The sequence below is a fragment of the Melitaea cinxia genome, chromosome 14, assembly GCF_905220565.1.
Source record: "Melitaea cinxia chromosome 14, ilMelCinx1.1, whole genome shotgun sequence".
NCBI classification, from domain to species: domain Eukaryota; kingdom Metazoa; phylum Arthropoda; class Insecta; order Lepidoptera; family Nymphalidae; genus Melitaea; species Melitaea cinxia.
The window spans coordinates 9418182-9431568 of NC_059407.1; the positions used below are offsets into that span (position 1 = coordinate 9418182).

The following is a 13387-nucleotide window of genomic DNA, read 5'->3' on the forward strand; positions in this document are numbered from 1 at the left end:
AGCTGAATTAAAATTATGTTTTTAATTTTTATTTTAATTATATAATCTTTTATGATTAGTGGATGATGAAGACCGTGAATAACCATGGCAAACTGGAGTTCCGTAAAAAGCGCTACCTCTATCTGATATATTATCGCTTGTTCAAAATTTTGACAACAAAGTTGTATCGTTATTGTTGAATTGTAAAACTTAATTAATGCGTAATGAAAATAATTTTAATGATAGTTTTTATTCATATATAGTCAAACCGTGTCTACCAATCATTTATTGCTGTTTTATGCTATTTATAGTAAAGCGACAAGGTACTGTAATATTTTTACGATTTCCTTATACCATTACTTAAGTAAGATATACATACTTAAATTAAAAAAAAAGAACTCTTAAAAATCATTCTGAATACTATCGTGGTAGTGATTGTATAAACTTTTAGAATATATTTTACCGTTTAGCCTTTCCAAAATTTTTCCTTATCAGTTATCCTATTGTCTATGTTATTTTAATCTTATTTATATTATGATACAGATACGTCACTAAACTAATAACTATAAGACTTTAGTTTCATGAAATTTTGTGGACAAGTTTCGCTATCCATTTGACCGAAAAGTATATATTATGTAGAAGTACAATAAAAATAATTGTGATAATTTAGTCATTTATATTCATTACCTCTTCCCATACTTTAATATACCCATTCTGTCCCATAAAATTACGCCTATCTCACATTCCATTATCAGTATTAATAATAGTCTTTATTGTTTATTTTATCATAGAAATATCTGGTTTAATTCTTTACAAAATTCGCTTTTATCAGTCTTTTATCTTAAGAATTGTAAAGTTCTAAGAGAAAGTGTTAATGGTTGAATCTACTTATTCTGACTTTGCATTAAAATACTGAATTTATATTTTATGTTCGGACGTGCCTTGTAAATTACATATGAACGACATCCACAATAATTTTTATATAATTTTATAGAAAACAATAGTAATAATTTCAGTAACAATAAACAATACCAATTTGTTATAAAATATACACAAATACAATTTACAAAGATTATTATAAATTGTTGTAAAATGTTTACAAAGGTTTTTTTGACGTCAATTGTTCAGTCTCAATATTTTGAGACTCAATTGTTATTGTTCATTGGTCAGGCGGCGGTGGCTGTTCCAAAGTACTATTTTCTGATTTCTCTATGAGAATGGTAGTTTCTTTTTGTGGCTTCGAAGGTGAAAGTGGTGGAGACACAATAATTTGCGGCGACGGCGGCGATGACGGCTGGGAGGCGGGCGGGGCACTTCGCGCACGCGCTTCTTGTTCAATGGTCAAATGAACCATTTCTACAGTTTCGCTGGTCTGCTCTTCGTTGTTTCTGCAATTAAGTTTGTTAATAATTTAATACATTACTTTGTATATAAATAAATAATTGTTTTAAAAATTATAAAATCTAATTACGGAGGTGGAACTTCTTCTATGTTGCATACTGTGGTACTGACGCCTTCGCCTGGTGCTGTTGAGAAGATATAACGTAAGTTGAAATGTAAGAAATATATAAAAGTAGTTATAAAAAGCAATTATATACAAAAAAGTTAAGAATTAAAAAGTTAAGTATTGTAAAAATATTTAGTAATATTTATTTTACTGAGTTGCATGTAAATAGTAGTATGTAATAGACTATCATGGTCTACCATATATATTATGACCGACGGCTTAACGTGCTCTCCGAGGCACGATGGGGAGACCCACAAGGACTGCACAACATGATTAATACATTTTAAATTGTGGAAATTTCAAAACCCACAATTATATTTATCATGACTATGGCTAAAAGGATTGGCGTTAGAAGTGATCAAATATAGAATAACTAGATGAGATTTAGATTAGAGAGCAAACTCACGGTGTAGATCTTCTATGAGCCTCTGTTGTCGTGCGAGCGGACGTCGGCGCGTGTTGTCGCGCACCCGCAGTGTGACGCCGGCGCAGGCGCCGCTCGCGTGCAAGTCCAGCGCGAGAGACGACTGTGAACCACACTCAGACTCGGCCGCACTTGCACTGGTGCAATGTAATTGTTTGTATAGTTTCATAATTTTAAAACATACGATAGTATATTGTATTAAAATAACATAACAACAATAGAAAATGTTAAGTTAGAAAATAAAGTAAAATAATCAATAAAATAAATCCTCCCGTGACCATGGTTGTTGTAAAGTATCCGAAACGTCGACGAGTGATACAACTAGGGTTGCCAGATGGTCGGGATTCGTCGGGATTATCCCGACATTTCGTATGATGTCCAGAGTCCCGAAAAAATACTAAATGTCCCGACAAACAACAGCAAAACAAAAATCTAAAACTATCGCGATAGTAAATGTAATGCGAAGTACATGTGGCAGTAATTTATCAAAAAGGAGTTCAAATTACTAATAATTATAATACTTATTAGAATAAGTGATTGTGATAATTAATGATCTCAGAATCTGCCAAAAAATGTTATTTTTTTTTTGTTTATTGTTTTTGTGATTTTTATTTTTATAATAAAAAGTAATTTTGTTTATTGTTTTTGTGATTTAAATTTTTATAATAAAAAGTGATTTTTTATATTTCTTAATATTTATTTGTCCCGTTGGTCCCGACCCTAATCCCAAAATCCCGACTTTTTGAAAATTTGCCCAGATATTTTAGTCTACCCATCTGGTAATCCTAGATACAACGTAGATCGACGAAAAAATAGTCAAGTAACTACGCGTTATCAAAAATTACTTAAAAAGTAGTTATCAGATCACGATAAAATTTAAATGTGACCACATGATAAACATCAGATTTCGATTAAATTAAAAATTATCAAAATCGGTACATCCAGTAAAAAGTTATTGCGAATTTTCGAGAGTTTCCCTCGATTTCTCTAGGATCCCATCATCAGATCCTGGTTTCCTTATCACGGTACTAAATTAGAGATATCTCCTTTCTAACAAAAAAAGAATTATCAAAATCGGTACATCCAGTAGAAAGTTATGCGGTATAATACAACGTAGGTCGACGAACAAAGCGTCAAGTAAAAACGCATTATTAGATATAGCTCAAAAAGTAGTTGTTAGATCTCAAATAAATTTAAATGGGATCAATTGACATACACCACCTTTCGATTAAAAAAAATGTCGAAATGGGTCCACCCGGTCAAAAGTTCTGATGTAACATACATAAAAAAAACAGTCGAATTGAGAATCTCCTCTTTTTTTGGAAGTCGGTTAAAAATTTCATACTATTCCGTCCACGCAATTTTCGTAAAAAGGGCTACACATATAGATAAAGCTTGTCTGATCAGATCTGTTCATGCCTGGCCAGGTCTGGTCAGACCCGGTCATTTTTCATATCTGATTAGACCTGAAGACTCATGCCTGTTCATGTCTGATCAGATCTGTTATATGTTATATATTACAGATATATCTAAACTACGAAAAAGCAAGCGGGGCCAACGCACTAATGTTATGAGCTACGAATACCTGACTGCTGAGTGGGGAGGCTCGTCGACAGAAAGCGCGTAGCGTCGTAGAGGGCGTCGTAGCGCCGTGACGGGTAGCGCGGCGCGCACGCTACCGACCCGCAAGTCCGGCGCGGAGCCGAACCGAGCGCGTTCCTTAGATTTCTCTCCGCCAACTCTGTACATACACTCACTGCCCTATCTCTCCACGCCTGCTATCACGTGCCGGGTTAAAGGCAATACGATGTGCATCGTGATGAATGATACGCGTTGTACAAGCTATTTTCTAATGGGGATACAGTATTCGAGATGGCGAAACTACAAAGTGGATTAAATTTTTATTTTTAGTTTTTTACTAAAGTACTACGGTGATACTACAGTTGATGGAAACATAGAGGCGGTATCAATTAATTGGAAAGCAATATTTTTAATCTAAATATGCTGTTATAAAACTGTTCATCGGCAGTTTTTGTTTAATACTGCAAAATATCTCGACCAATACAAATCAGATTTTGTTGAGCAAAAAAAAAATTATATCCAGCTTAGTATGTGCATGTATTTGTAAGCAGCAACGTAAGAGAGGATTTTGATTTTTAATGTCAATAATTTGTTTATATAAAAATCAGTATACGCATTTAAAACATTGCATTGCAGAGGCCTGGAGAATCTTACAATACAAACACAATACTGTGCGGTTTGTACCTGTACCTGTGGCAAGTATGCGGCGCTCTAATGCGGTGTGGGGGTGCGAGTGGCAAGGCGTGTGGTAAAGGCAGGACGTGTGGTAAGCGGTAGACGCCGAGCTGGTCGAGGCGTGCGGGCGCAGCGCAGGGACCTCTTCGAGGAAGTGGTCGAGGTAGCGTCTGTGGACGAGCCGGTGTCACCTTTGCGGCGCTGTCGCGGGCTTCAAACGTCATCACGCACGCTGCTACAACGATGAATCCTGTGGAATTACTTATGAAATTTATTGCGTATCTGCATGTAATCAAATATTATAAACGTGATTAAGCTTGTGAGGATAGATAGATGCTTTGATGTTTATTTTTTTTATTTTGACACCTCTTAAACGATATAATAGTTAGTTGATAAAAATATGATCATGGAAAATCTACTGTAAAAAAAACTGTTCCGGTACAAAATGTATAAAAAGAAAGAAAACTGTATGTTTTTGTCTGGACATGTTATAGGATGTAATTAAATTAAAACGTTTTAATATTTTTTTTTTAATAAATGATTATAGCTGAAACAATAGGCGTAAAACCACTGTAGGAAAAAAGTGAAAGTTTTAAAGGTGAATAAATAAAACTAAAAAACCAGTTTGCTTTAGACCACACGACCGAAGTAAAACTTTTGCACAATAGGCCTACACTTCGTCTTAGATATACGAAAAGTAACTGGCTATGTGGGAAAGAGAGACAGAAAATGTGTGCTCGCACCTCTCTTTCTTGCTCCGTTCGCCTCACCCGATCGCACTTTTCGTAACGCTATCGTCACCTTAGTCCCCAAGTCAAGCGTGTGTAAGGAAGTTTTACTCCAAAAAGTAAAAGTAAAATAAAGGTAAATAATTACAAATTAGGAATAGGTATGGAAAAAATTATAATATACGTCACTCCATTTGCATCACTTGTTCCATAAAAAATAAACAAAAACATAAAAAAGTAAATTTCACAAACGTAACTATGTATTTCTATATATAAGTATATTTTTATAGACAGAAATAATTGGAACAGGACAAGTTACTCGGCGTAATAAAATCAATTAAATTAATAATCTGTGAATCGTTATCGGTCTTTACTCATTAGTAAGCCGCTACTACGTAATTTACATATACTACTATGCAGTTTATATATGTAAGTTTTATTTACAAATTATACAGATTATTGCGTTGCTGCACATACCTTTTTAATACTTGTTTTCCTATTTCTAAAGGTTGTCTGGAAGAGTTCGCTACTAAGCGATAAGACCGCCTTTATACATTACTATCTGTATGTGTAAATAAGTGTTTTATGTAATTCATTTCTGAGTGGTGTGCAATAAAGTATATTCTATCTATCTATCTATATAGTATTTTGACATATGTGGATCTAGTTGTATTAAAAAAAGTAATAATACGGAGCAAATATAAAAATACCGTGAAGTGATGATGATGATGATAAAAATACCATTTAACTGAGGTAGGGCACAGCAGGAATTTCCTGCTCAAAATATGGAGCAGCCCGACTGGGGTAGTACCTCGACCTTACAGAAGATCACAGCAAAATAATACTGTTTTCAAGCAGTATTGTGTTCCTGTTGGTGAGTAAGGTGACCAGAGCTCCTGGAGGGATTGGGGATTGGGTCGGTAACGCGCTTGCGATGCTTCTGGTGTTGCAGGCGTCTATAAGCTACGGTAATCGCTTACCATCAGGTGAGCCGTACGCTTGTTTGCCGACCTAGTGACAAAAAAAAAAAAAAAAAAAAAAAAAAAAAAAATACCTCCGAAACCCATAACGATGGGACCAGCGTAGGATAAGTTATTGAGATGAAAGCCTCGTGCCTCGTCTTTGACCGATATCGTGGAATTTCCCCGTATTTCCTCTGCCACTGAGAGTGTATCTGCGTAGTAACCTACAATCATTCACCAAGCTCAAACTTTATTTGAACGTACGTAGATTTCAACATTGCTATTATTTCGTATAAACTATTAAAAACAATAACGTGCACATCGAACCTTGGAAAGAGACAATCAGTTAATTTCAAGTCGATCATTTTTAAAGACAAGTCAAAAAATAAAGTTGTAATTTCTTGTTTATCCAATAAAAGTTTTTTTTTATATTAAGCCATAAAATATCACGTCATGACTCATGGTAAGGGGGATGTGATCGCGACTGAATCTTAATGCCTTGTTTTGAGAGAAGAGGAAGCAGTTTATCAGTTCAAGTTCGTTCGGTCTCATGAATGCAATGTAAAAGTAAAAAAAAAAAAACGGTTCAAAAGTGAAATAACAATTATAAAAATAAATGAAAGGAAACACTTTTTCTTCTTTTGAGCTTTTGTTTTGAAGTTTTGCCAGGTTAGTTTCGCTGTGTTTTTAGTATGATGATTTCTAAATGTGCCTTTCACCGTAAATACTCTCATTAGGACAACAACAATTTTAAACCGTTCCCATAAACCCAAAATAATAATAATAGGATTTGATCCGATCCAATGCCGATCTGGGTCTGATAATGTCATTTTCAAATAAAAATAAATCGTACTTTTTGCGTACAATTAGTACTACACTACACAGCTAAAACAGAACATTTTAACGTTATATGTAGTTAAATTAAAATTCACTAGAGTTGCTGGATTTATTTTATTTAATTAAAAAGTTGTTTTTTCTCAGTAAAAAAAAAATTAAATTTTCCGACTGAAAACTTATTATCATGGAATGAAACATTTCTCCCACGACACGCAGGAATAATGCAGCTTTCTACTGGTAATTTTATGTTCGAATTTTTAAAATTTGTTCAGTAGCTTAATTGATTAGTCCTTGCAAACCTACAAAAAAAAGTCACAAATTTTATAACTACATATATAAGAGTACTTAGACTAAGGTGCGTACAGTAAATAATTATCTTTTCGTTTTTATAATAATAATAAATTTTTTTAATTGCGTATATATTTTACACGGCGCAGATGGTAGCGAAAGAATATAGATAATAACGACATATTATACTAAATTAATGTTATTAAATCATCTTAGTTATCGGGCAATTTCATTAAGATATAAAATACATAAGTTGAAAATACAAGTAAGGCTAGTTACTCGGCATTATAAATAGTTTTCATTTCATGAATGTTTTGCACCAGATGTTTTGTTTGAATCGTGTAAAGAGAACGTCAAATTGACAACGTAATAAGGTTTGCGTTCACGCAAGGGTTTCTATCAACTGCTGCGGAAGCTGAAACCGGACATGTCACACTGGTACATAACACAGGAAATATCTTTGCGTCAGCTCTTTACACGTTGCGAACAAAAGTTGACCTTCAAAGTATTTGAGTTTGCCGAGTCTGTTTTAAAAATATGGCTATCAATTTCACACGTCGTGATATTAAATTAACTTAAAATAATTTACCTTACATTTATCGAAAGTAGAAAATAATGTACGATTTTTTTAATGTCAGACAATAGTGTTTAATGTTTATTTTTTTACTAAGAGATTAGATGATAATAAGGAACATTTAAGGTATTGAACATAGAATCAACAATCTGAATTAATTATTAATCTAGCAAAGTGGTTATAAATTAACTGTCTATTGTCTGGTATTTTAATTACCTAGAAAATTTTAATGAAATAAGTAGGTACGTGTGAATATTATTTACCTTCTCATATTGTATGTACAGCGGGTATGTACAGCGGATTCGTGGTCAAGCTATAAATCTACGTTTATTTTTTATGGAAATTACTTCCTCTACATGAGCCATGGTGTGATTTACTATGTTCATAATTCATTACCTTTGTACTGGTACAAACAGATTCTCTAAATAAAAAAATAAATAAAAAACAAATTGGATCACAAACAAAATTTTTACCTGTATTGTAAGACGCTATTGAAGAAATCATCAAGAGAATCAATTCATCACTTCAGCCTATCGCAGTCCACTGCTGGACGTAGGCTTTCGCAAGTTCGTGCCAAAAATGGCGTGAACTCACGTGTTTTTCCCATAGTCACCACGCGGAGCAAGCGGGTTAGTGATCGCCGGGCTGGCTTTGTCGCATCGAGGACGCTGCTGCCCGTCTTCGGCCTGTGTATTTCAAAGCCAGCAGTTGGATGGTTATCCCGCCATCGGTCGGCTTTTTAAGTTCCGAATGTGGCAGAGGAAATGTGTTATCCCTTAGTCGCCTGTTACGACACCCACGGGAATAGAGGGGGTGGCTATATTCTTTACTGCTGTAACCACACAGCAGAGAGTATCAATTGTAATGTAAACATTAATTAAAATTGTTTATTACATTTTTTTCGTCAGCTTCTTTCAGTACTAAGGCTTTAAATAGTTATTTTCTTAGAAATAGGTACTTAAGTAAAGAGCTGTGATACAAAATCCGGCCGCCGGAATAGCCGATGTGTTAGAACTTAGAACACATAAGTCGACATCAAAGGTTCAGAGGTTTCATTAAGCTTTAAGAGTTGGATTAAGCTCTAACGCTTCTTTTTATTAGAACAGGAATCTACCGTTCAATGTAGGGCTTACAAGCTTTTAAATATATTTTGATTACTGATACATAAAAATATTTGGGGTTTTAAAATTATATCCATTAATAATCTAATTTTGCTCCGATGCGTTCAGATTCGTGTAATCTTTTATGAGATAAAATATAAAATATAATTTTGTAGTATCTTTTAAATAAATAGATCATTTATTGTAAATTTAATTTAATAAACAAACAAAGTAAAATACCTATGACTGCCATCGCGGCACCGAGAAGCATTAGCAAGAGGCCAGCGCTGAGAGCACGACACGCATGCCATAAACACTGTGAACTCATTTTACCTCGCACCACCTGTAAATTTACATACGTTTGATTTCATTTTATGAATGAGAAATGAATGTACATAATATTTAGGTGTATGATTCAATCGTAAATATGACATAATGACGTGTATATTTTCACTTGAGTTTTATTCCATAGTTTCAAGTGTTTTACCACGTCGAATATTGCCTTTTTTTTCTTACAATGGCAGGTAAAATGGTTTCAAAAACAATTTTTAATATCATATCAAAAATCGATCGTTCCAGCGGGGATCGAACCTGCATCTCCGACTTACCGTGTCGGTGCTTTAGCCAATTAAGCTATGGAACGATGTAACCGCTAGATCGAAATTTTTGATATGATGATTTTATATTCGGTCTAAGCGACCGTGGTGACCGAGTAAAAAATCATCAAATTCGGTTGCCACGGTCGCTTAGACCGAATATAAAATCTAATATACATTTTAATGGTGTACAATAAAGAGTATTATTATTATTATTTTCTCTTGTGTTTTGTAATTAATACATAAAAATACCAAGATTATAATGTAGAATAAACTGTTCCCTTTGGACAACTTAGAAACTATAGGTTTCTATTTATACTGTCTTTTACACTTTGTCAAAATGAACACAACATTGATATTTTAAGCATCTTCTTTTCATTATAATAAGAGATTTATATTATGTCACATTATATTTTTAGAAAAACATACCAAGTGTAAAGTGTCCTAGACTTTGAAGATAGCTTAGTGCATAAAGTAGACAAAAAGTCAATACTAAAAAAATTTAAATTTCCCCGTTTTTAAAACTACAGAATACTGGAAAATAAAAAACTGGAAAATATCCATCTATAAAGTAATAAAAGTAGCACTAGGTAGTAGTACCACTTGCACAAGAGAGAGAAGCTATATGTATCAATATTTACCCTGATAATTTTACCTCGGGATTGAATATTTAATTAGAAACTGTTATTCTACATTTTTTACTTATTTGTGTAATCTATACATATAATAAAATGGTAGGAAAGTCAAAACTGTACATTGAATATTTTTTTAAAAGAATACTTGGGGTTGTGGTCTATAATCGATACCGAAGCCAAAAATATAGTTTTTAGAATTTTTATCTGTTTGTCTGTTTGTCTGTATGTATGTCCGGGATAAACTCAAAAAGTACCGCATGGATTTATTTCAAATTTGACACGAATATTATTAAGAAGTCGGGTCAACATATAGGCTACATATTATCATGCTATCATCTACCGGGAACGAGCAGTGAACCTTTATTTCCTCAAAGCATTCTGTAACAACGTGTAATCTAACGACGCATATTTGAATGTTGTTGTTATTATGTTAATAACCATGCTATATAAGCTAGCTTCACACTATAAAAATCACGCAATATAAATATATATAACTAAGCCGATAAACATAATTAAATGAATATATTGTATTGTAATATATTGTAACTAAGCTGATAAACATAATTAAATGAATATAAGTAGACAAGACAATTTTAAAGCAGCGCCATCTATGAGATTTTTCTGTAGATATGAAATGTAAAGAAGAAACGGGTAAATGAATGTTATTTTAAAAGGTATAATCGTAGGTATTTTTGGTGCTGTATAGCGTTCACGCAGACGACGTCGCGGGCAGCAGCTAGTCACTTATAAAAATATACCTACAAAATATTTAGTAATATTAAGAAAAGTTACTTTTCTCTCGTAAGCATATACTTTGGTCATTTATCTGGTTGTATTTATACAATTAGAAGTATCAGAGTACTATCATGATTACCGTTTCTCATTTCAAACACATGCAATTTTTGCAAGGATGAAATTTTCAAAGATTGTGTTTATTTATTGGTTATCAAAAACCCAAAAGTAAACGTTAATGCTCTTAGAAAAAAAAATATTACTAAGTTTCATCATCTTTAAATAATTACTAAGTTTCATCGTCTATGTTTCTATATACAGGTACTCGTATATTATTAAGAGACGGATTCGAAATATTAAAAAAAATATCATCTTTAAAGAAGCAAAAGTTATTTAGTACTTGTCTGGTGTATTGTAAATCTTATATATATAAAATTCTCGTGTCACAATGTTAGTTAAAATTCTGCTCTGAAACGGCTGAAACGATTTTTATGAAATTTTGTATGTATATCGGGTAGGTCTAAGAATCGACCAAAATCTATTTTTCATATCCCTAAGCTACAGGGGGGGGGGGATTAAGGCCGTTAATATATGGCAAAACAACGTTTGCGGGGTCAGCTAGTTATATTATATTAATGAATTAAAATGTATAATGTACCTAAATAATATAATAATTCATTAAGGGGAACTTTAGAGAAAGAAAACAAACCTAAATAACTAAAGACTATTTTAAGCATTTGTAGACTACCTCTAGAAGACTTAAATGTTCCTTCATATTTATCTTCATATGCTTCTTTACAATGATTCTGTCTAATGCATTTTAAATAGCAACTTTTATGCTTCTTCTTTAGAGACAACATGCCGACAGTGACGCGACGTAAATATAAAAAATTCAGAATGCATCCACTTGGCGTTTCAAAGAGGTCTATTGTCCGTTAGTTTGTTCACGTAAAGCGTTTTGTACGAGACAGCACTCATGTTTAGTGCTTGCTTCTTGTGTTGTGCAAATTGACTACAGCCTATTTCACACTTAGGCGCTACATGAATGCTTTTCCATTCCATTTGAATGACAAATCAGTTACCTGTCTACAAATTCTGTAAACTTACGAATAAAGTTTCAATTCTGCGAATATTTATTTATTTATTTTTTATTTTATAATTTATTGTACACCACAAATATATTACAAACAAAGCATAAAGATAGAGACAGTGAAGTACAATGGGCGGACCCTTGGAAATGGACCCATGGAATTACTATACCACCCTAGTGTAAACAGCCTCGCCTCAGATTTTTTATATGTCACTAATGTGATATAACAATCATTTTAATGTATTCATGCGTGCGCAACAAGTCTATAGACAACTGTTGAATCTCCTGTGTCCACGGATCACATTCACGATATTATGATTTGTTATTAAACAAATATAGCCTTATCATAGAACGTAGTATAACGGCTTAGGAAGTAAGTCATGAATGAAAAGTCAGGGTAAAGTGTGCGCAAACGATTTTAGGTAGGCGTTATTTAGAAATGTGATGATGTACCTGGACATTCCAGGTCGCCCCCGACGCCGGGTGGGCGCGCCGCAAGGGCCCTGTGACACTCCGCGCGCGCCTCATACCGACTGCCGCGCTCGTTTACTGTCTGCACGGGATTCAAGTGCGCACGCATCCAGCCTCCTTGCTCCAGCCGGTCCAATTTAACAAACAAAATCGAACTCGGTCGTACAAACGTTAAACCTTGGCTAGGACACGTTACTAGACTGGTTTGAGTTTTGTAACTTCATAAGGTTCGACGACAGGAATAAGGAAAATGTTACAGTTTCTTCTCTGTATCTGTATTAATTCGTTACGAGAGTACAACAGAAACAAAACATGGATCTCAAATTGTATGTTTCTTTTGTAATTTTATACGCAGAATCCTTAATAATTACTATACTCTGGGTTACTACGTATTTAGGAAATATATATTAAAAGGTATGTAATCTTTGACGGCCATTGCGAGACATTTTTCTGTCTTTGCGCCATACTAAGCCGTGCGTAATTCGCGAAGACATCATCTCGTCTAGGTACGTACAAAAAATATTGAAAGTATAATTTACCGAAAACACCGCAATGGTACCTATTGCATAGTTTAGAGACAAAAGATTAGGTCACAATAATTACAGGATTTTACGGCATCTTGTTGTAAAAATTTAATTCCAATAGAAGTGATGTTGATGTTACATATTCGTCGTCATTGATATTTCAACACTATTTTTTTTTAAAGTTAACTGAAAAAAATGTAATTGAAATATATTTTATCATTACATATGATACAGATGTACCTATAAGGTGATAGAGATTTTCTAAAACCCGACGAATAGGTTTTTTAACCGACTTCCAAAAAAGGAGGATGTTCTCAATTCGACTGTATTTTTTTTAATGTATGTTACATCAGAACTTTTGACTGGGTGGAGCGATTTCGACAAATTTTCTTTTAACCGAAAAGTGGTATGTGCCAATTGGTCCCATTTAAATTTATTTGAGATCTAACAACTACTTTTCGAGCTATATCTAATAATGCGTTTTTACTTGACGCTTTTTTCGTCGACCTACGTTGTATTATACCGCATAACTTTCTACTAGATGTACCGATTTTGATAATTCTTTTTTTGTTGGAAAGGAGATATCCCAAGTTTAGTACCATGATAAGGAAACCAGGATCTGATGATGGGATCCTAGAGAAATCGAGGGAAACTCTTGAAAATCCGCAATAACTTTTTACTAGG

At 33.7% G+C, this 13387-nt stretch overlaps 1 protein-coding gene across 1 annotated transcript; it reads right to left on the reverse strand.

The window, feature by feature from the left end:
- Positions 1 to 1138: 1138 nt before the first annotated feature.
- LOC123659378 lies at positions 1139 to 12236 on the reverse strand. Its single transcript, XM_045594593.1, has 8 exons — positions 12162 to 12236; positions 8896 to 8998; positions 5949 to 6080; positions 4176 to 4416; positions 3496 to 3651; positions 1893 to 2047; positions 1451 to 1505; positions 1139 to 1367 (listed from the first exon to the last, which is right to left on the reverse strand). Exons 1-8 carry the CDS (start codon positions 12234 to 12236, stop codon positions 1139 to 1141), a joined length of 1146 nt encoding a protein of 381 aa, XP_045450549.1.
- Positions 12237 to 13387: the final 1151 nt, after the last annotated feature.

Excerpts from the sequence above, each read along its gene's own strand:
- LOC123659378 (XM_045594593.1), bottom strand. The coding sequence starts at position 12,236 with ATGAGGCGCGCGCGGAGTGTCACAGGGCCCTTGCGGCGCGCCCACCCG. Across the intron at positions 8,999-12,161 it reads GGGCGACCTGGAATGTCCAG|GTGGTGCGAGGTAAAATGAG; the intron begins GTACATCATCAC and ends GTAAATTTACAG. Across the intron at positions 3,652-4,175 it reads CATACTTGCCACAGGTACAG|AGTTGGCGGAGAGAAATCTA; the intron begins GTACAAACCGCA and ends GTGTATGTACAG.